Below are 23283 nucleotides of genomic sequence, written 5' to 3' on the forward strand. Positions count from 1 at the left end.
GTATAATCCATGCATCCGTGCAGGCAAGAATTGTCTTTTTTTTTTTTTTTTTTTTTTTTCTATCAGTGCTTCATCTCTAGCATCTAGCAGGGGCCTCACGCATAGTGCACATTTATGAATTTTGAATGAAGATTGGTATACAAAGAACACTGATATTTAGGGAATTGCTTTTATTTGGTTAAGTCTCTTAAACGTTTTTTTTCCTGACAGAGTACAACCTCACTTGAAGAAATGTTTTGAAGGAATTGCAAAGGTGGAATTTACAGAAAGTTTGGACATCACTCACATGAAGAGTAGTGAAGGAGAAGTGGTGGAACTCGTAGACACCATTTCAACAGCCAAAGCCAGAGGTCAAGTGGAGAAGTGGTTGGTTGAGTTAGAGAGAGTTATGATTAAATCCATCCATAAGGTAGCCAACTGTATTTATTATTATTTCTAGTAAAGATGATAGAACGTTAATGTATTATTGATAAATGCACTTTTATTTAGACAAATTGAGTCATGAATTACCAATTCAATTGTAACAGATAGATTGAAGGCAAAGATATGGCCTCTGATACTAATTTTGTAGTGACTCACTTGAAAAGTGGGACAAAATACCATACATATTACAACAAACTTGGGTTTTAGTCATGAGTCTGTCTCATTTCTTGTGCTTTCAATGTTAGACACACTTTGGTCTGCATGGTCTGTCTTTAGTCTCGCCTTGGAAGCACCTCCCTGCAGTTTCACATCAGTCTCCTTGACATGTATGTTCCTCTGGTGGTTCCTTTTGTTCTGTGAATATATAAAGTATGTACAAAAATGTTAGAAAATCATAAGTACTTTCTACAATTAACAGTAACTTCATATTTTCCATATCTCAGAAAGCATATTACCACCTCAATCATTTGTAATTATTTTTGTTAGTAGAGAATTTTAAGTCGAGGGAGCAGATAGGGCTTAATTGAGCAGTTAATTAATTTTTTACTATAATGTGGACTTAGCATTCAAGTTCCTTACCAGGAATAAAAATCATGATTGAGCAGGGAAGCATGAGAGAAAGAATGAGAAGGAAATATGGCATCAAGCCCTAATCAACAACAGTTTTCATGAATTTTTCAGATGCTGTCACACATTATTGAAAAATTCACTGGAATCTAGGTGTTTAATGTACATCACGTGTCTTAATGTTCCTTTCTTTTAAATATAATTTTAATATCTGCCTGCATTGTATTTTTTCAATAGATGCAAAATCTTTTGGACAGGTTCCCATTTCTCCCTATTATGGATTAAGTGATAATGAATGTCCTTATGCATACTGGTTTCTTTGATTGAATTACTTATTTTCTTATGATAACTTCTCATATGTAGAATCACTGGGCAAAAGAGGATGAGCTTTCTTAGGGCTTGATAAATATTGACAAGCAGCTTTCCCATTTACGCAGCTATCAGCAGTTAAATGCATTTCACTTTGACCACTACTTAGCAGCATTGAATTGGTTATATGGTTTGTTAACTGATGTATACAGTGGTAACTCACTATTTTAGGCATATCTAATACTATTTCAACTATTCTTTTAATTTTGTTTGTCAAAGTACTCAGAGAAAATATTTTGGTTACCATTTCTGAGCATTAAGATGGGGTGGCAAGTAATCGGCTAGGAAATATCTTCCCCAAATGTTCATGTGTAAGTTTGTGTCGGTGAGAAAAATGCAAGTGAATGCAATGTAAAATACTACAGATAGAAACTATGTGTGTTACTCTGTTGTGCTATATGTATTTGCATGCTTGAAAGGCTACAGCATGCCTAAATTAAGTGAATTTTGTGTCATTTCTAAATAATAAAAAATCATGTCCTTGGCACCTTTGCCCTTTTATCTTACTGGATTGTCATGGGTTTAATACTGCAGTTTGCTGTAGTTTGGCAGTTTGCTACTGCCAAAATATGTTATTTTTCATATATGGCGTACACAGTTTAATAAAATATTTTATATACAATATTACAGAACTTTATGTAATCATATTTCTCCTCATCCAACTATATGGAAATTTGTGATTTAGATTTTAATGCCTCCCTCCTATTCTCTCCACAGTGTCCTTCTAGAACACATATTTATTCCATCTTTGGCATTTCTCTGCTGTACCTTCTATTCTTTCCTGTGTTCCTCTCATCTCTCAGTTGCTCCTTTTCATCTGCCCTTTCTGTGGCTTCCTCTGGCCTTTTACATTTTCTTTATTATCAATAGACAGCATTGCCCTTCATTTCCATTCAACTCCGTAAATATCCTAGCTAAACTAGAAACCCAGAAAGATTTGCCTATCCTTATATATTTCTCAGAAAAATGTAATTTTGATAATCTTTTCTGAAATTCAGACATTAACGTGACTATCACCTCATAGATGCTACTATTTTCGACTGATACATATAATAGATTGGAATGTTTCCCACTGATGGCTGATAGAAAAAGTGGATCTATGAATTCACTGAAAACATATGTAGTAAAGTACATGACTTAGACTTCCTGAATTTACAGCTCTCAACTCTCCATAGATGAATTATATATCCACCCTGTCATCATAGCCGTGGGCATCAAACTACAGGACTGAGAGGGAGTGAGGTCTGGAAACACAGGAGGAACTTTAGAGGAATTGTGTAGGGTGCTTGAGTGTGCATGTACAAATATACATGGCTGAGTGGGGATCTGATTAAGTTCAAAGAAAATAATCTGTGAATTTGACAGTTCTCATTTTGGAATTATTTGAACTTATGTTTTGTAATTAAATTGCTTGCGTTTGTTCAGTCCAAATGTACCTAGGACATCTTTGGCTACGACTGGCCAAAGAAATATTTCATATAATGTTGTGCACACAAATAGATTATGTATCAGCAAAATAAAATGCTATGTAATATATTTGTTTTGCTCACAGGTATATGGAAAAACTTGAAATTGTCTAGTTACATGCTTTAAATCTTCATCATTGGCTAAGCTGTAAGAAGTTGAGCAGTACAAGATAATCCACTCAGGAGTTAGCTCTTCATTTTTTAGCTTGTTCAAGTAAAGTATGAAACTGTTTACCTTTAGCATTTTCTTTTTCAATTAGGTAATTAGAGATGCACTTTTTGCCTATACACAACATGAACGAATTAACTGGGTAAGAGATTGGCCTGGACAGACAGTTCTCTGTGTATCCCAAACCTTTTGGACGATAGAAGTACAAACAGCTATTGCGAAAGGACAAAAGGTAAGCTTTTATTACCCACAGGCTTTGCAGCATTTTTTAAATAGTTATAATTGCCAAAATACAATTATTCTAAAAAAAAATAAAGCCAATCCACTCAAAAAGCCAAGCGTACTGGGGCCTCAGTCTTTTTATTATATACATTTTTATGTCTTTAAAAATACAGTAATAGTAGGACAAAGAAATGTCCTAAACTCAGAAAGATTAGGAGGAAATACATAATATAATTCTCTTTATATCTTCAGTAAAACTACCCTATGAAGACAAAAGATATTAGTTGACTTATTTTGACTATTTTAATTTTTAGTGTACTGATTTTTAGTAAATAATAATATTTTGAATGATGCTTAATTATTCTAACAAATATATATTTAATATTATTTAATATTATTAAAATAATAATATTAAAAACAGAAGCAGCATTCTTATCCATAAGGTAGGATTCCAAGCAGGTCAACTTTTGGTCGACTGATAGGTCAGTTGGAATCTAGCAATTGCAGATGTTGTTTAAAACCATGAGTTTTTAATGTATTTTTTACATGGAGTTTGGCATTATTGTCTGTAAGGTATTGTTGAGCACTGGTGAGTGTTGGGTTTGAGAGAGACTCGTATTCTCTGTAAGCAGGCAGATCTCATAGAGGAGGGAGCTGAGTGACACATGCTTAGTTCACTCCAACTTACCAACAGGTCACTTATTTCTCCTCTGAGGAAAGGATAAAGGCGTAGGGCAGGAAGTCAGGGATTTTTAGGAAAAAGTCTTTCTTCATGGAAACCAGAGCACGGGGAATGAGGGTTTTTCCCTTACAGCAGTAAGCCCTTGGGGATACTCCTGGGCTCTTGGCTGTCTATGTGCATGTTTCTTTTCTCCCCAGTGGGTCCAGAAACTTCATTTTGTCTTTTTACTTTTAAGCTACCACGCAGCCACCTCCCCACACAAAGGGATTCCTCTATCGCCAGTGTGGGTTACTGGGGGGGACATGGATCTCGCTCCTTGCTTGCTGGCCCCCCAAACCACCATGCCAACTTTCTCATTCATCGCTATGGGAAATACAGGGAACAAAGAAGCAAATGCGAGCAAATAAGACAAATTTGTAGGCATCTTCCACATTTCTTCAGTTTAAATGTGGTGTTTATTAAACCTCCACCCGTCTGTCAAAATGATATTTTTCTCCGGAACAGGTAGGAGTTGAGGTAGAGAATTTAAGTGTAAACCTTTCATGCTTCTACTTATCTCCCAGGCGTAATTTGTATCTCAAGGGACACACAGTTTAGGTCATTGCATTTCAGTGTGTCCTCTGCTCAAAGCTATCTGCCTACAATTCTTACCATATTGTTCTTACCATATTTTATACAGATACAAATAGATTTTTTTTTTTTTTTGGCTTACAACAGTATCCACTGATACTGAGATGAGGTTATTTATTCATTCATTTATTAGTTTACTCCGTTTTATCCCACTTGTGTAATATGGTGCACGTATGGAGCTATTCACAGAGAAAGCCAAAATGAGAATCCATGCCTTGAGTGACTACTACTCCAGGGGGACTCAGCTTCATAGACGTAGATCCTCTAAAGCTGTAATTTAGTGGAACTTAGCAAGCCTTTTTTGCTGTTACTTGCTGGATTGTTCTCTTCTGTTGTGTTTTGTGATGTTTCACATAGCTAACTTTCATGGAATGAAATTAAGCGTTGTACGTGTCCTTAAAAATTAATTCTTTCCTTTTTCCTCTGCTTGTGAATACTCTGCTTCAATATGCCCTTCATCTGCTGTCTGTGTACCTTGTCCCTGTCTGTATCTCATGCATATTCAGTTTGTTTAGGTTCTGTAGCAGCATCAGGAGGGGATGGCACATGTTTTAGTATTCTAAAGCATTGGTGATTTAATGTGTGTTTCTATCAGGGGAGGGTAGCACATGTTTTAGTATTCTGTGTGTTGATGACTTTTTCCTTAATTAATGTGTGGTTCACATTTGAAACTGATATCTTTGGTTCAGTAACTGGAGACTCTTGGCAGCCTCAGAGGAGACTAGACATTTCCATTCTCTGCAAACACTCCAAGTTGTCTGGAGCTTGATGCTATGAGAGCACCATGTTGTACTGTCCCACTTCCAGAGGACCCATTCCCCTCAGGATCTGTTTCCATTTATTTATTCAAGGGATATTCACTGTGGAACTAGTCAGTATATGAGCTATGACAGGGGCTAAAAATGAATGAAAGAATCACCACTGTCACAGAGCTTGGGTTATTGCAAATATTGATATGATTTTGAGTCAGTTTATCATTGTGTATGCAGAGGGAACTAGGTATGATAAAAATATGATTCCAGACAGGGTTTATTTTGGATGACTATATAAAGTATTGATAGTTACCTTTAGATTCATTAGTTCACTGTGCAGAACAGTTTACAATGAATAAAATGTAACAAAAGTGTTTCAGTATCATGATTTTTTTCAATCTAGCTGATCTGATTTCTCATTGACTTATTATAATATAGTTCCTAAAGAACTTAGTTCATCACAGTTTGAAGCTAAATTTTAGTTCTAAATCTGTTTCTCTAGTATAGCAAAATACATTCTGCTAATGTAAATAGTAACAAATTCTTATGGACATATAATTTATACTGTCAGGTCCAAACATTAAAAGTTTAATCTTATGCCTTGTGTTGAACTACAGTATGTGAGAACTGGTAAGGCTCTCAAAGATCCTGACTTTTACTGATTAGGAAACTAAGATGCACCACCTGGCGTAGTTTGTGTTCTTGGGAGCAAAATTATTCTTAGTAATTTGTGTACTCAATATACTTAAATTCACTAATTGGCGCCAAGAATTTAAACACTTGGGGTTGTTTAAACATAGGTGCGAGGGCTTCCCTGGTGGCGCAGTGGTTGAGAGTCCGCCTGCCGATGCAGGGGACACGGGTTCGTGCCCCGGTCCGGGAAGATCCCACATGCCGCAGAGCGGCTGGGCCCGTGAGCCATGGCCGCTGAGCCTGCGCGTCCGGAGCCTGTGCTCCGCAACGGGAGAGGCCGCGATAGTGAGAGGCCCGCGTACCACAAAAAAAAAAAAAAAAAAAAAAAAAGACATAGGTGGGACAGAATTTTATTTTTCACTAATTATGAAGCAAATTAATAGCAATTAATTATGAAAATGATATAAATGGAATAGTGTTCAAGCACCAAACTTTTGAAAAAATGACTTCCTAAAAAAAAGGATAAAATATTTCAAGGAGTAATAAAAGTGACCCTTAAAGAAACAAGTCTCCAACTCTACCCTTTAAGCTTTTCTCACCCTTGGAAATCCTCATTTTTAGTTTCACTGCTGCCACTTAACCTGGTCCTAAAGGAGTGAAATAAACTCATTGGTGCACAATGCTTATTAAATATTATTAGAGTGGGGAAAAGTGACCACATCAGCCTGCTGCAGCATATTTACACTTCCCTTAGGCACAGCAGTTTTCATTGATTTTAATTTGATTTTCCTAAACCCTCTTCTCTTTTTCAAATACTAATCAGATTTACCCACCAGAAAAGAGACCCCTCCCAAAAGAGCCTGATCCTTAGAACTGGCCTTAGCTCACCGTAAACCAAAATGTTAGATGTTTTGTTTTTTAGGATCTTTACATTTCAAGTGGCACAAATCCTACTCAGAAGCTCACACAGGAGTACTAGAAGGATTCATGAGATCTGAGGTAGAGCATTTGGTATCAGGATCTCAGGGCTTCATCACTGCTGCAGTTTCTCTTTTGTTGTCTATTTTTCATCTCTCCTGGTCTCTGTCAGACTTTTTTCTGCAGTGGGGTGAAGGCTTTCAGTAGCTTCGGATTAGCATTCTGAGAGTCTCCCAAGCCTAGTGAAAAGCACTTTTCTTCCCATCTGTATAGCAGTCCCTGGAAAGAACTGTGATTGGCTCTGATTGGGTCACACATGCCCTCCTTCATGTTGCCTTGGAGATGGGGCAATATGATTGACAGCTCACAAAGCCACAAGAGCATACAAGAGCGGAAATGGAAAGGAGGGGATGTTGGGTAGGCGCTAACCATGTATATCAACTATGTCTGGCCTGATTGAGCTTGTTCACCTAACACTTTTGTAGTAAAAATTTTTTGATTATTTTTAAGTTATGTCATATGGAAAATTATAATAAAAATGTAGAAAATACTCTGTATACATGCTAGGTCAAAATTTTTTGTTCAAAAGGATTCTGACCACACTGAGTAATTATATCTTATTTTCTTTCAGTCTCTTGAGCAATACTTGGAAAAATGTAACAAACAAATTGATGATATTGTCACCTTGGTTCGTGGCAAATTGTCCAAGCAGAATCGTGTTACTCTGGGAGCCCTCGTGGTGCTGGATGTCCATGCTAGAGATGTTCTCACAACACTTGTTAAAAAGAAAGTTAATGATGACTCTGAGTTTGAATGGTTAAGTCAGCTTAGGTACTATTGGCAAGTAAGTAATATCACTGAATGTTATTACTCTGCAATTTCAGCTCACAGGTATATAATTTGTGCTTGCTAGCTCACATGAGAAATAGTATCAGTAATATAGGATTTTTCTTGCTGATGGCTGAGTATACCTAAACAAGCATTCTCCAGATTGAAGATTAAGGCAGCCAAAAACTATATGTCAAGTGTTTGAAAACTGTGTTTATATCTGTATCCAAATGTATAGTTACATAGAAATACACATACATATATAGATGCACACAAACTATGAGTAATTATAAAAAATTACTCATTTGAAATTAGTCATTATGCTTGCTGAATCTGTAAAATGTTGAAACTAATCAGTTTATAATTGTGTTCTTAGATTCCTGATGCATCTAAAGAGTGTACAAATCAGACTGTTTTAGTCTGATTTAGTCATTAAACTTTCCTCTTGTTGATCAATTGAACTAACCAGAAACATGATCTGGAGGAAGGTTTTTATCAGGGGATCTATGTAGTTCGTGATGTCAGTCACCATCAGGAAGGCAGAAGGAGCAGGAACAGTACAGTGAACGAGGCTGGGCCTGCCGAGAATGGGAAGAGAGAGCTGAGGATTGGAGATAGAGACTCAGAAGTTACCATATTCACTTTTGTGAAAGGCTTTGGGAGGTATGGAGTGGGAAGAGAAGAGTTACAAGAACCAGAACCCTGGAAAACCATATGAGCCGTGAGTACAGTGGTTAGGAGCTCAGACTGTAGACTGATTGTTTCAAATGCTACATCCTCCCCTTACCAATTGTGTGACTTGGGCAAGTTACCTACTCTGTTCAGGCACCCGCTTCCTTATCTGTAAAATGGTGATGATGATAATACTCCCTCTACAGTGAAAACAAGTTGAACAAATGATTGAAAATATGGGAGAATAATGAACTGTCAAAAAGAGTAAGAAAACAATCCAATTTACAATTGCTCAAAAAGAATAAAGTAACCTAGGAATAAATTTATCCAAGAAGGTGAAAGACCTATAAACTGAAAACTATAAGACACTGATGAAAGAAATTGAAGAACACACAAATAAATGGGAAGATCTGTGTTCATGGATTGGAAGAATCAACATTGTTAAAATGTCCATACTACCCAAAGCAATCTACAGACTTAATGCAATTTCTATCAAAATTCCAATGGCATTTTTCACAAAAATGGAACAAACAATCCTAATATTATTTTATGGAAACAAAAAAGACCCCAAATAGCCAAAGCAGTCTTCAGAAAGAAGAACAAAGCTGGAGGCATCACACTCCCTGATTTCAGATTATACTACCAGAGCTAAAGTAATCAAACCAGTATGGTATTGGCATAAAAAGAGACACATAGATCACTGGAAAAGAATAGAGAGTCCAGAAATAAACATACACATATATGGTCAATTACTTTACAACAAAGGAGCCAAGAATATAAATGGGGAAAGGACATTTAATAAATGGTGTTGGGAAAACTGGACAGCCACATGCAAAAGAATGAAATTGTATCACTATCTTACATCATACCCCCCAATTAACTCAAAAAGGATTAAAGACTTGAATGTAAGACTTGAAACCATAAAATTCCAAGAAAACATAGGTGGTAAGCTCCTTTACATTGGTCTTGGTGATTTTTTGAATTTGACACCAAAAGCAAAGGCAGCGAAAGCAAAAATAAACAAGTGGGACTGTATCAAGCTTCTGCACATCAAAGTAAAGCATCAACAAATTGAGAAGGCAACCTACTGAATAGGAGAAAATATTTGCAAATTATTTATCTGATAAGAGGTTAAATCCAAAATAGATAAGGAACATATGCAACTCAGTAGCAAAAAAAATCTGATTAAAAAATGGGCAGAAGCAGCCACATAGCCCAGGGAGATCAGCTCTGTGCTTTGTGACCACCTAGAGGGGTGGGATAGGGAGGGTGGGAGGGAGACATAAAAGGGAGGAGATATGGGGGTATATGTATATGTATAGCTGATTCACTTTGTTATAAAGCAGAAACTAACACACCATTGTAAAGCAATTATACTCCAATAAAGATGTTAAATAAATAAATAAAGCACCTCTTGGACACTTAAATAAATAAATAAAAAATGGGCAGAGAATCTGAATAGACAGTTTTCTAAAGAAGACATACAGATGGCCAACAGGCACATGAAAAGATGCTCAACATCACTAATTGTCAGGAAAATGCAAATCAAAACCACAATGGGATATCATCTCACACCTGGTAGAATGGCTGTTCTCAAAAAGACAAGAGGTAACACATCTTGGCAAGGATTTGGAAAAAAGGGAACCCTCATGTACTTTTGGTGGAAATGTAAATTGGTGCAGCCACTATGGAAAACAGTATGGAGACTCCTCAAAAAAAACTTTAAAAATAGAACTACCGTATGATCCAGGAATTCCTCTTCTGGGTATTTATCTGAAGAAAACAGAAACAGTTAACTCAAAAAGATATATGCACACCCATGTTAATTGCATTATTGTTTTACAACAGCCAAGATACGGAAACAAACTAAATGTTCATTGATGGATGAATGGTTAAAGAAGATGTGATATGTATATATATAGAATACTACTCAGCCATAAAAAAAATGAAATATTGACATTTACAGCAGCATGAATGGACCTTGAAGGCATTATACTAAGTGAAATAAGTCAGAGAAAGACAAATACCATGTGATCTCACTTATATGTGGAATCTAAAAAACAAAATAAAAATAAAAAACAAGCTGAGAGATACAGAGAACAGATTGGGGGTTGCCTGGGGGTGAGGGTAGGGAAGGTGAGAGAAATGGGTGAAAGGAGTCAAAGGGTCCAAACTTCCAGTCATAAAATAAGTAATTCATGGGGAGGTAATATACAGCATGGCAACTGTAGTTAATAATACTGTATTGCATGCTTGAAAGTTGTGAAAAGTAGGTGTTAAAAGTTCTCCTCACAAGAAAAAAATTCTAACTATGTATGGTGAGGGATGTTGACTTATTATGGTGATCATTTTGCAATAAATATAAATATGGAATCATTATGTTGTATCCTAAAACTAATATAATGTTGTATGTCAATTGTACCTTAATAAAATAGTGTTAGTATGTTTAAAAATATATATATAAGAGAGGTAAAGAATAAATACATTTTCCAAAGTTGTTCTATGGGGAAAATTGAAGCCAGTGACTTCAATTACTTATCCAAGGAAATTAGATATTGAATTCTTCTACTGAATTAAATGATGCCTGAAAAGTGAAATTTAAAGTTGTTGTTTACAACACGGCTATTATTTAAGGGCTTGAGGTTTCATATTATTTAAATTTTTATTATTTAAGCTAACTTCGTTTTATCTGATTTGTACTAGGACAATCATTTAGAAACAAAGATGATCAATGCTGGTTTACGATATGGATATGAATATCTAGGTAATTCTCCTAGGCTGGTTATTACGCCACTCACTGACAGGTGTTACAGGTAAACTCATTAATTTAAAGATCTAATTGGAAAAACTTTCACTCACTCCTAAATCACTCAATTTTTTAAGCACCAAATGTATCCTCTGTTACCCTTGCCTAGACCCTTAATTCTTGTCTCAACATGACCTTCAATTTCTTTCTCTGCTGCCGTCTTCCTCTCAGCTCTAGAGCTCTAAGTATTATCAGGCGTTTCTGTTATTTTTTTACTTTGTTCATTTCTCCTTTCTTGAAACTTCTGACTCTTCCTTTTGGATCATTTGAGACATCCTTCTTCCTTCTCCAAGGAATTTTCTAGAATTCTGTTTTCATGTATTGTTTTGTCTCATGCGTCATGGTTTCCTGAAGGTCCTCATCCATTCTTAGGCTTTAACAGCCTACATCCTGAAGATCCCCAAACCTGTACCGCCAGTCAAGGTCTCTCTCCTGTTAAGTTTCTCTACACACATGCCTGCTGGATATCTCCATCAGATATCTCATAGGTATTTACATGTACATTGTTTTTTATTGTCCTTCTGAATAATAAAAGACCTTTATGTTTAACGCCAAGGTCCCATCTCCCATACTCCAAAGTATTGTCAAATACTAAATTAAACTTTGTTTTTTTCATTTTCTCAACTGTAAGTAGTTTATTGACAAAACCAGTCTCAGGATGCAAGCAGAAAGCAATTTTGTTCTTTTTTATCACCATTCTTTTAAACTTGCTCTATCAAATATTTTCCCCATTTCTGGATGAAATCTAGGGTAGATTTCCTACTCTTTCTGGCAACTTGAATATGTTAATGAATAGTGTTATTACTTTCAGGTACTAAAAGTCCATTTAGGTCTAAAATGAAAGTAACTATTTTTCAACCAGTTTAAAACATCCCTTCCCTTCCAGCTCGAGCTTGACTCAAGCTCATGGCCTGCATTTGGGAAGGTAAATGCTGTCAGTCTTTTGTCATTTTTGTCCCTGTCCTTTGCATTCATCCCTCAATAGCTCACCTTTTAGCTCCTCTGTTGTTGGGTGTTGATGGAGAAGAGGACAAGGAAAGGGAGAGGTAGGTTTATAGGTGACAGGTGTCTTGGGTGACAACTACCTCCTGGCTGTTTAGTGCCCTCCTTGATGGCACAGGTCTAGATGTGCCAGATCTCCCAGGGGATGTCTATGTGGGTTCTTTGGGAGTCCGCAGTCACCTGCTTCTCCCACCTGCGGAAAATGCCTTCTCTGGCTGGCTGCTGGTGACTTTTGCTTCAGCCTCTGCTGAGGTCCACCACACACTGACCCTCTTCCTGGGGTCTCCTCTGATTCTACATGGGCCTCCTGCACAGGGTCCCATTCAGCTTGACTCAAATCTGGTTCCCTTCCAGTGGGATCTAGATCTGGCCAGATGATACACACATTTGTTTTGCCATCAGTAAGAGTGGATCTTTCTTACCGTCCCTGTTTTCTCCTACCCTGCCATCAGGAGAAGCTGCAGGCATTCTCTTGACTTTAAATATTTTAAAGCTCTCAGCTTGGGGTTTTAGTCAAAATTCTAACACAGAACGATCTGTGTTTATGTACTGTTACACGTTTTTTTACAACTAATATTTATGTAGGTTTACCAAAAATTTTATCATTGTCTTTACTTGCCATTGCTTCTTTCTTTGTCTGATTTCTGGTTTAATTTTTCTCCTTACTAGCTTTTAGTAACTGTTCAAGTGAGGCTCTGCAAGTAGTGAGCTATACCAGTATTTATCTAAAATTGCCTCTTTCTCTTTTTCTTCTTCCCTTTTTTTTTTTCTTTTAGTCTTCACTAGATTACTAAATGATAGATTCACTAGGTATAAAACTGTAGATGAACAGTAATTTTCCCTCAGCTCTCCAAAGATATTCTACTGGCATTCATCGCTCCTGCTGAGTATTCTGTTATTCTAATTATTATTCCTTTATAGGTAATTTTCTCCATTGTAGTTTCTAAGGTTTTCTCTTTATTGTTGATGTTCACTGGATGTTACTAGATGTGGATGAGTTTTATTTATCCTACTTGGGACTTTTTCAATTAATATCTTTAATGCTGGCAAATTCTTAGCCATTGGTTTTTGAATTTTGCCTTTTCCCCATTCTCTTCCTTCTTTCTTTGACGTCTTTAACTTTTCTTATAGTTGGCCTCTCTCCCTGGGTGATTTCCTCATATTTATCTTCTAGTGCATAATTCTGTTTCTTTAGGTTTTCTCTGCTATTTATTCTGTTTACTGAGTTTTCAAAAGCTCAGTGATTGTATTTTTCATTGCTAGATTCCATGTTGCCTCTCTTATGAAACTGGCTTTTGTTTCTCCCCACAATTTTATGATGTGTATTGCTTTTTTTTTTTTTTTTTTTTGCGATACGCGGGCCTCTCACTGTTGTGGCCTCTCCCGTTGCGGAGCACGGGCTCCGGACGCCCAGGCTCAGCGGCCATGGCTCACGGGCCCAGCCGCCCCGCGGCATGTGGGATCTTCCCGGACCGGGGCATAGAGTTGCATGATAAGACAGACTTCTTTTCTTTATTTGAATACCCCAATTTTGGGCCAAATCCAAAATTTTTTTTTTTTTTTGGAGGTACGCGGGCCTCTCACTGTTGTGGCCTCTCCCGTTGCGGAGCACAGGCTCTGGACGCGCAGGCTCAGCGGCCCTGGCTCAAGGGCCTAGCCACTCCACGGCATGTGGGATCTGCCCAGACCAGGGCACAAACCCGTGTCCCCTGCATCGGCGGGCGGACTCTCATCCACTGCGCCACCAGGGAAGCCCGATGTGTATTGCTTTTTATTTAAAATCTTATTTTAAAAAAACCGCTAGGATACCAAAGAAGGCAGAGTGCCATATGTGCAGTAACCCTCCTAGACGATTGTCCAACTGCCTTTGTCACTGCAAGTCTGATTCTTAATTCTGATCTCTCTTTCCAGTTTTAGCTGTGAGCTAAATTTAGTAGGGGTTGTTTCCCCGTGTAGTCTTACATTTTCTCAGCTGTGGAGGTGTCCATGTGGAGCAGTTGTACATTTATCTCTGTGGAGGGCTCTAGGGCTTTCAGAACAAAATTTTAATGTTAATTTCTCATTTGGGGTTCATGGCCCGTCAGTAATGGGAACTGGATCCCACCCTCCGTGAAATGTAGGTTTCTCTTTGGGCACGTATGTAGGGTAAGCTTCCTGTCTCTTCCTTAGTTGACTCTTCTTTGTCTCTTGAGTAGGTTGCTGGAGTAATTTTAGTTCCCATTTACACACAAGGCAGCCTTTCAAGTCTTCTAGCTTTAAATAGTGAATCCATTCCAGCTCCTCAGCTTGCTCAGTTCTAAGAATTTATTTTCTATGTGGGTATAAATACACTTGTGTTTATATGCAAATTCCAAACCAATGTGCACCTCTACAGCTCTAGCACCTAATTACTTTTCCAGCTGTGCATTCCCTCTTCATTGATAATTTCCTTTTCATTCGTTCAAAAATGGCTATATATTTCAAAAGTTGTTATATTTTTCTTTTATGTAGCATTTCCATATGCTTGCAGTAGGGGGATTGGGTGACTCAGGGTCAGCTGAATTCTCTGTATTGACCAGAAGTCAGCACTGAATTTCAAAGTGAATTTGTTCTGCTTTTGTCATATGTACAGCTATTCAGAAGTAAAACGTAATAACAGACAAAAGTAATGCCCAAAGATTTTCATAGACTAGTAGGAAGGAAGGAATTATTGATGGGGAAGTGGAAAATTTGGCTCTCAGCTTAAATTTTTCCTCTTTTCCGAATGTATATAAAAATCACATTATTCAACAAAGATTGTTTATTATATTTCAGAACCTTATTTGGAGCCCTTCATCTGCACCTTGGAGGAGCACCTGAGGGGCCAGCTGGAACTGGAAAGACTGAAACGACAAAAGATTTAGCCAAAGCTGTAGCCAAACAATGTGTTGTTTTCAACTGCTCTGATGGGTTGGATTATCTGGCTTTAGGAAAATTCTTTAAGGTTTGAGTTGACTCGTCATTTGCGATATGATGACTTCTCAGAAAGGCTGTTCATAATGAAACATAATTTGATGCAAGTAAAAGATTTACTGTAGTTTAAGCAAAGTTAAAATTAAGTATTATCTCAGTAATTCTCGAGAGAAGTAGGGTTATATCAAAAGCTTATTTGAGAAGGAGCTCTACCTCCAGTCCTTGCTGTAATGGGTCAGTATTACTGATAGAAATGAATGAGTGGTGTCCCTCCAGTATACTGGACAGCTAGAAGTTTGAGAACCACTGCATCATGTAGAAATTGTGGTATCTAAAGACTTCTTTGTCTGGTAGATCTTGTTATTAACAAGTTAATATTAACAAGTTCATTAATCATTAACAAGTTCAGTGGTTTACTTTTATAGACACATTCTAGTTAATCTTTTTGGCGAACCTGAAATCTTTCTTTTGTTTTTTTGTTAATCTTTTTGGTGAACTTGAAATCCTTCTTTTGTTTTTTCTTATTCTGAGTCAGATTCCCACTCATATAAGTCTGTAAGATTGCAAAAAGGGGAGTTAAAAGTATAAAGTCCCTAAGTTCATCGGTGTAACCTATGAGCATCTGGTCATTTTAGTGCTTTGTTGCTACAGCCTGTTATTCCTTAAAATATTAGGTGGTACAATTGAACACAAAATTATCCGTGTGGGATTATGGGCTCTACTTATTTGTTTATTTGATTTCTATTTTTCTATACTTTTCAAAGTACATTTTAAAGATTCTGTAATCCTTTTCAAAAGTATCTCCAGAAAAAGTTAACATTAAAAAAAAAAATACATAAACTAACAAAAAGGAATATAACAACCCTACCCCATACAGTAAACTATTCCTCCCTGAAGTATGGCCTAGTCATTTTATAATAGATTTGGAGCATAAAAAGTCTCTACATTTGTGATGCTGAAACAATTAGAATAAAATAAAAGAAAATATTATAATGAATAACATATGAAGAAAACATTTGAGTGACCAGTAACTATTTTAATCATCCTGTATCATGATATACAACCTTGTTGTATGATTGAAGAAATAAACAGCAAATCTAAAAGATTCTATGTGTAGTTTGAATAGCCACTGTATTCCTAAATGTTTAAAGAAAAGTCTGATATGTGCTAAGTTTTCAAATCTATATAATGATATTCTTAATTCTTTGTTATAGATTCGTATACTTATAATATTAAATTTGATTATTGATAAGCATTGATCATATGGACACTTTGTGTTAGGATCATGCTGAATAATGGGGGTACAAAATAAAAAAGACATAGGTCTTACTATTAAGAACCTCACAATCTGTATAACTGTTTGAACATGTGACTTCATAAGCATTCTGTTCTGTGATTTCTAATCCTTTTATTTTATCGTGTATTAGATTTCTAAGTCATAGAGTCTTCTCTGAATAATGAAAATGTACTACTCTTTGATTGCATGCCATTCATGTTTAATCCAGTGTGTTTCAATAGATTGAACTGTACACAAATCCAAGGTCAGCCACTATTAGATGTATGGCATTGTACTAATTATTGATACTTAACATCTTATGTGATATAGCCTTAGTTTCCTTGCATAAAAGATATATACAAAGTGCCATGCATCATGCCTGCCATGTACTAGGTACTCAGTAAAACACACATACATACATATGCAATCTATAGAATATCCATTCAATGAATATTTTTGCATTGATGTTTTAAAGTTAGTCCACATTTGGACTCAGCTACTCAAGCTGGATTTTCCAGTTTTTCCATATGACCAAATGGCACATACTTATGAGGTATCTGTGAGTTAGAACTGCAAGCTAGTGCCTCAAACGGTGTTAGTTGGTCATTAAGGTACTCAGGCCAGAGGGTAGTCTCATTGGCAACAGAAGTCATCTTATTTAAAGGATTATTACAGTCCATTCTATGGAGTCCATAAGGAAAAAGCAAATAAAATCAGCTTGTAAATAAAAAGTAAGAAAGGCTATGAAATTATAGATATACATCTAAATGGCAAAAGATATACACAGAAAGTAAAAAAAAAAAAAAGAATCAATTGGAAAATTTTCCAGCTGGTTGAACTCTTTGTTCATGCAGAATAATGAATTGGTAATAAAAGAATAAGCCGTCTTTAAAGCTTTAAAGATAAGGGTGAATAAGCAATTTCCTTGATAGGATATTAAATCCGTGAAAAGATGAGGTGAAAATACAACATTTCAATGTAATATTCAATCAGATAAAATTGAAAAATTTCATTGATCTTTTCTCCCAGGGACTGTTATCTTGTGGAGCCTGGGCTTGCTTTGATGAGTTTAACAGAATCGATTTGGAAGTACTGTCTGTGGTTGCTCAACAAATTCTTACTCTCCAAAGAGGTAATGGACTAGTTTATCTCTGCATTGTGTGAAAACAGTAGAAATATAGGAGGTAATGAATGGCACGAGTCCCATTTATATGTGGAATTGCTAAGTCATTTCATTCTTGATTACTCACAGGTATTAATGCAGGTGTGGATTTACTAGTGTTTGAAGGAACTGAACTAAAACTTGACCCCACGTGCGCTGTCTTTATAACAATGAACCCTGGATATGCTGGGCGATCAGAACTTCCGGATAATCTGAAGGTGCAGAAAAGGCAATTATATCATCGATTTCCTTTCTGTGATTAACACAGTTAATATATAAAAAGAAAGCACATGCTGTTCTTGAATTTTATGTAAAATTTTTGCTTTTAGATGTTATATTTTAGACAACTGTTTTAGAAAATAATTCTAAAGCTTTGAGTACTTTTAAAAAATAGATATGCAATTTCCAAAACTTCTATTTTAAAATTAGTGGTAATTATACAAATTAGAAAACATAGGAAAAAGGTACCCATTCTACTGCTTACTATATTGTATTCCTCAATTTTAAATGCTGAAATCAGAAAATTGTGAATTCTGAGGGTTTTTTCAAGTTAATATTATAATATGAGCATTTTCCTATCTTTATGAACATAATTCAAACTATAAATAAATTTATTGAACTGTGCTTACTGTTTGACATTTAGCTTGCATTTAGTTTTCCTTCATTATAGATAATATTGCAATGAGCAGTTTTTACTTAAGGTTTTCTCTATTTTAAGATACTTCCTTAGGAGAGTCATAAGACCAAGAGCTGTGTTGCTAAATTGCCTTCCAACAGAGGTTGAAACAATTTATATCCCATATCAATTCTCAATTCTCCTTAATACCCAGCAGTAGTTTTTTGTAAGAGCAAAACAGTTTGCTAATTGAATAGACTAGAATCTTCAATTAAAAAACAATAATTCTTTAATTATTAGTGAAATATGACATTTTCCCCATATCTTTGTGAGACATTTTATATCCTTTTCTGGTGAATTGCATGTTTATGGCTAGCACATAGAGAGAAAAGGTTGAAGAATAATGCAGTGGTAATTGCGGATCCAAAACCAAGTCTTCTCACTCTAAATCCCGCATTCCTTCCACTATCCACTATCCACATTTTTAGAACGACAGCTTCTCAGACTAGTTGAGGTATTTTTCCATCGAAAACACTTTTGATTGGACTCACTGCTGCCAAGTATTTTTGTGGTATTTTTATTCCGTACAGTTTTATATGTTAGACGTGATGTTTTAGTACTTTGCCTTTGTGAAGGATGGTGTGACTTAAAAGTAGAAACTGGTAAATCCTCCTTCATCTAAGAAGCATTTTGCAACTTTTTATTGGGATACACATTTGGAAAGCTCTTTTTGTAGCAGTATTTTTGTTCACTCATGTTTTCCTTTTATTCAGCAGAAAAAATAGAGAAAGGGCTTTGGGGTTTCAACAACAAAGGATAATGGTGTTTTTCCTGCCCTGATGCTAGGGAAGATTCCCTAGTTTGGGTGAAGGACAGAGTCAGAGCCTAAGCTAGAGCGTGAATTCTTGCCCCTCCATCATCCCGTGAACGAAGCAACAGAAACACCCTAAGTCTGAGAGCAGAAGTGACCTGTGCTCTGTTTCTGAGACGTGTCCATAGAGGTAGCAAAGCCAGAGTGGCAGTAGAAGTGAAGAGAGGATGGTCTTGTGTGATGGATGGCTGTACAGTATTCTCACCAGTTCCACCTTTGCCCTAGGGAGCTCTGCTTTTTCTTTGTGCTCAAGGGTAGTGGAAGGGGGGCAAACATCTGTGAGTAGCTAATCATAAAAAGCTGGGACCAGTATTGGTTGAGTCTGTTAATGCCCCATGCAGACTTTTCCATGTTTTATTTATTGTGCGTGTTAAAACAGTGTCAAAATATTCACCTTGTGGTTCTTGGGGTGTTTTCCTTCTATTTTAGGCCAAAACCTGCTCTCAGATTCTGATAGCTTTCTGTTGTTTTCCTTGTTCCTTTTGTGCAGTCTTCTTGGTTAGAGCTGCTATAGAATATCTGTTTTCAAGTACATGTGGAAATACCTAACAATTTTGAAAAAAAATGTCTTAGTCTGAAATGAAAGATAGATAGATGATAGATAGATATACTATTTTTTAAAAGCCTGCTGAGGCCCAGAGAGTATTATCATCAGTCTTCAGAGTCCTCCTCGACGCTTCTTTCTTCTTAACGCAGTGATTCAGCCGGCTACCAAAACCAGCAAAATCCTATTTCGTAAAAGTCTTATTATGCCTGCTGCTCCCGCCCAACCCCACGGCCATGCCTTGCTCCCAGCCCTCTTCAGTCTTCTCTTGCGTGTCTTATTGCAGCAGCTCACCTGTCACCAAGAGTCCCTACTGAAATTCATTATAATGAATTCCCCATTGTAATGCTACCTGTGTTGTCAGAAGAAATCTAATCGTATAATTTCCAGACTTAAAAAAACAGCGGGCTCTTTTTGCCCACAGGAAAAAAATTCAAATTTCTTGGCCTGATCTGCAAGAGCTTTGGCATTAGACCCAGTTGCGTCTGTACCACCAGTTCCCTGCACCTCCCTGTCACACAGGCCTCACTAGCCTCTGAAGGTCCCATGCCTTTGCACAAGCTGTTTACCCTCTCTTGAGTGCTCTGCTAAACCACCACTGTCCTGCCTGACAAATTCATACTCATCCTTTAAGCTAGCAGTCAGCCACCGAACATACATACAGTTCAGATAAGACCATCTGGGTCCAGCCCCTGGAGCTGGCAGAGGTTTACAGCTGCATCTTTCTATCCTGCACGTGTCCATGGGTTCTACAGGGACTCCTATTAGGTCTCTCCGCTTGGAACTCCTGAGACTTTGAGTGATGGAATCTGTTTCTCCAGTTGTCATTCCCTCCACTCTGTGTGTATCGCTGGTGGATGATTCCACGTAGATTTTGCTGTTGGAGAGCTCTCACTTTGCCAGAGGGAATCTTGGGGAGGACTTAAACTGTTCCCAACTTCGCCCTCTCTCTCCCTTATCGTGTATATCTCATGCATCTTCTGTCCCAACGGACTGGGAGTGAAGGGCACTGTGATCTTGCTGGCACAGGCGACTTTTGCTTTCTCAGGCATGAGTCAGGCACCAATCTATATTCCCCCGCAATAGGGCGATACCCATCAAACTCTGACTGAACTTGGGCATGAGGAGGGGGGCTTATGGAGACTCACAGCATAAGGAAACCTCCCTTCGATGGAAGTCCTTTCACAAATCCTCCCTCCTTCCTTATTCTCTCAAATGCTTTATGATCTACAAGTAAATGGGAAGGTTCAAGAATTGTGTATATTTCCTTTGTAAATTATTGGGCAGATCATGCATACTTCGGTAACTGATATGTATCCTGTCACGAAGAAAGACTCAAGTTTTGACATCTTGTACATCTAGGTAAAACCTGCATGGTAGAGCAATTTCTTAAACACATCTCCACTTTAGAGAAGCTATATTTAATATTAAAACTATTCTGAAGAATCAATAATCATTTCAGAATAGTTAAATGTTAGAAGCAATGGTAAAATAGACTTATTCTATTTTTTAAATTGAAGTATGACTGATTTACAGTGTTGTGTTACTTTCTGTATCAGAGTGATTCCATTTATATATACGTATATGTATGTGTGTATATATCTTTTTCATATTCTTTTTCATTATGGTTTATTACAGGATATTGAATATAGTTCCCTGTGCTATACAGTAGGACCTTGTTGTTTATCTATTTTATATATAGTAGTTTGTATCTACTAATCCCAAAGTCCTAACTTATCCCTCTTCTCTCCCCCACCCCTTTCCCCTTTGGTAAATGTAAGTTTGTTTTCTATGTCTGTAAGTCTGTTTCTGTTTTGTAGATAGGTTCATTTGTGTCATATTTTAGATTCCACATGTAAGTTATATCATGATATTTTTCTTTCTCTTTCTGACCTACTTCACTGAGTGTGATAATCTCTAGGTCCATACACGTTGTTGCAGGTGGCATTATTTCATGCTTTTTTTATGGCTGAGTAATATTCCATTGCGTATATGTATATATACCACATCTTCTTAAACTAGTCATCTGTTGATGGGCATTTGGGTAGCTTCCATATCTTGGCTATTGTAAATAGTGCTGTTGTGAACGTTGGAGTGCATGTATCTTCTTGAATTAGAACTTCTGGGGTTTTTTTTCCCCAGATAAATGCCCAGGAATGGAATTGCTAGATGGTATGATAACTCTCTTTTTAGTTTTTTGAGGAACCTCCATACTGTTTTCCGTAGTGGCTGTACCAATTTACATTCCCACTAACAGTGCAGGAGGGTTCCCTTTTCTCCACACCCTCTCCAGCATTTATTGTTTGTAGACTTTTTAATGATGACCATTCTGACTGGTGTGAGGGGGTACCTCATTGTAGTTTTGATTTGCATTTCTCTAATAATTAGCGAAGTTAAGCATCTTTTCAGGTGTCTGTTGGCCATATGTATGTCTTCTTTGGAGAAATGTTTAAGTCTTCTGCAGATTTTTTGATTGGGTGGTTTGTTACTGAGTTGTATGAGCTGTTTGTATATTTTGGAAATTAAGCCCTCGTTGGTTGCATTGTTTGCAAATGTTTTCTCCCATTCTGAGGGTTGTCTTTTCGTCTTGTTTATGGTTTCCTTTGCTGTACAAAAGCTTATAAGTTTGCTTATTACCATTTGTTTATTTTTTGCCTTTGTTTCTATCACCTTGGAGACTGACCTAGGAAAATGCTGCTATGATTTATGTCTGAGAACGTTTGGCCTATGTTTTCTTCTAGGAGTTTTGTGGTGTCCTGTCTTACATTAAAGTTTTTAAGCCATTTTGAGGGTTTTGGTTTGTGTGTGTGTGTGTGTGTGTGTGTGTGTGTGTGTGTGTAGGATATGAAGGCACTGTTGTAACATCATTGATTTACACGTGGCTGTCCAACTTTTCTAACACACTTGCTAAAGAGACTGTCTTTTCTCCATTGTATATTCTTGCCTCCTTTGTCAAAGATTGACTGTAGGTGTGTGGGTTTATTTCTAGGTTCTCTGTTCTGTTCCATTGATTCCTATGTCTGTTTTTGTGTCAATACCATGCTATTTGATTACTGTAGCTTTGTAGTATTGTCTGAAGGCTGGGAGGGCTATGCCTCCAGCTTTGTTCTTTTTTGCTCAGGATTGCTTTGGCAATTCTGGGTCTTTTATGGTTCCATATAAATTTTAGGATTATTTGTTTTAGTTCAGTGAAAAATGTCCTGGGTAATTTGATAGGGATCCCATTAAATCTGTAGATTGCTTTGGGTGGTATTGAAAATAGGCATATTCTAGATCTTCTGATGTCACAAAGTCAGTAACATGATCCACAACTTTCCACAGAGTAAGTAGCATGAAACACCCTATTAGTACAGAGAAAAAAAAATGAGCTAGATCCTGAATCCTCCATTTCACTCAACTAATACTTAGCTAATTCCTGAACAGGTCACATTTATGAAATCTATTTCCAATCCTTAAAGGAAGAAATGGTAAGAAGTTATTGCTTGAGATTTTGTTGTTGATGTTGTTCCAAACTGTAGTCCTTTGGAAGCATACTCTAGGAAGTGTATGTAATTCCTTATGTACCACCCTTCTCCGTCCACTCTATAGGACAGAAGCAATAAAATAACTATTCTCAGTCATTTATTTCTGCTGAGGTAAACATGGAGGGTAATACTCACATTGATTACATGTACTGGAATTTATTCACACCCTGGCAGGTTACCTGGATCTGTACACTCCCATTTTTTTTTTTTTTTTTTTTTC

At 36.9% G+C, this 23283-nt stretch overlaps 1 protein-coding gene across 1 annotated transcript in view; it reads left to right on the plus strand.

Annotated features, from left to right (window-relative positions):
• DNAH7 (dynein axonemal heavy chain 7) overlaps positions 1 to 23283 on the plus strand; it is a 253806-nt gene that overhangs the window by 83051 nt on the left and 147472 nt on the right. Inside the window, exons 21-27 of the mRNA XM_007447818.1 lie at positions 211 to 409; positions 3086 to 3226; positions 7463 to 7675; positions 11035 to 11144; positions 14933 to 15101; positions 17376 to 17478; positions 17599 to 17726. Of these exons, the coding sequence (XP_007447880.1) occupies positions 211 to 409; positions 3086 to 3226; positions 7463 to 7675; positions 11035 to 11144; positions 14933 to 15101; positions 17376 to 17478; positions 17599 to 17726 (1063 nt within the window). The remainder of the gene's footprint in view (positions 1 to 210; positions 410 to 3085; positions 3227 to 7462; positions 7676 to 11034; positions 11145 to 14932; positions 15102 to 17375; positions 17479 to 17598; positions 17727 to 23283) is intronic.

The sequence above is a fragment of the Lipotes vexillifer genome, unplaced genomic scaffold (genome assembly GCF_000442215.2).
Source record: "Lipotes vexillifer unplaced genomic scaffold, Lipotes_vexillifer_v1.1 scaffold555, whole genome shotgun sequence".
In the NCBI taxonomy this organism is placed as follows: Eukaryota; Metazoa; Chordata; class Mammalia; order Artiodactyla; family Lipotidae; genus Lipotes; species Lipotes vexillifer.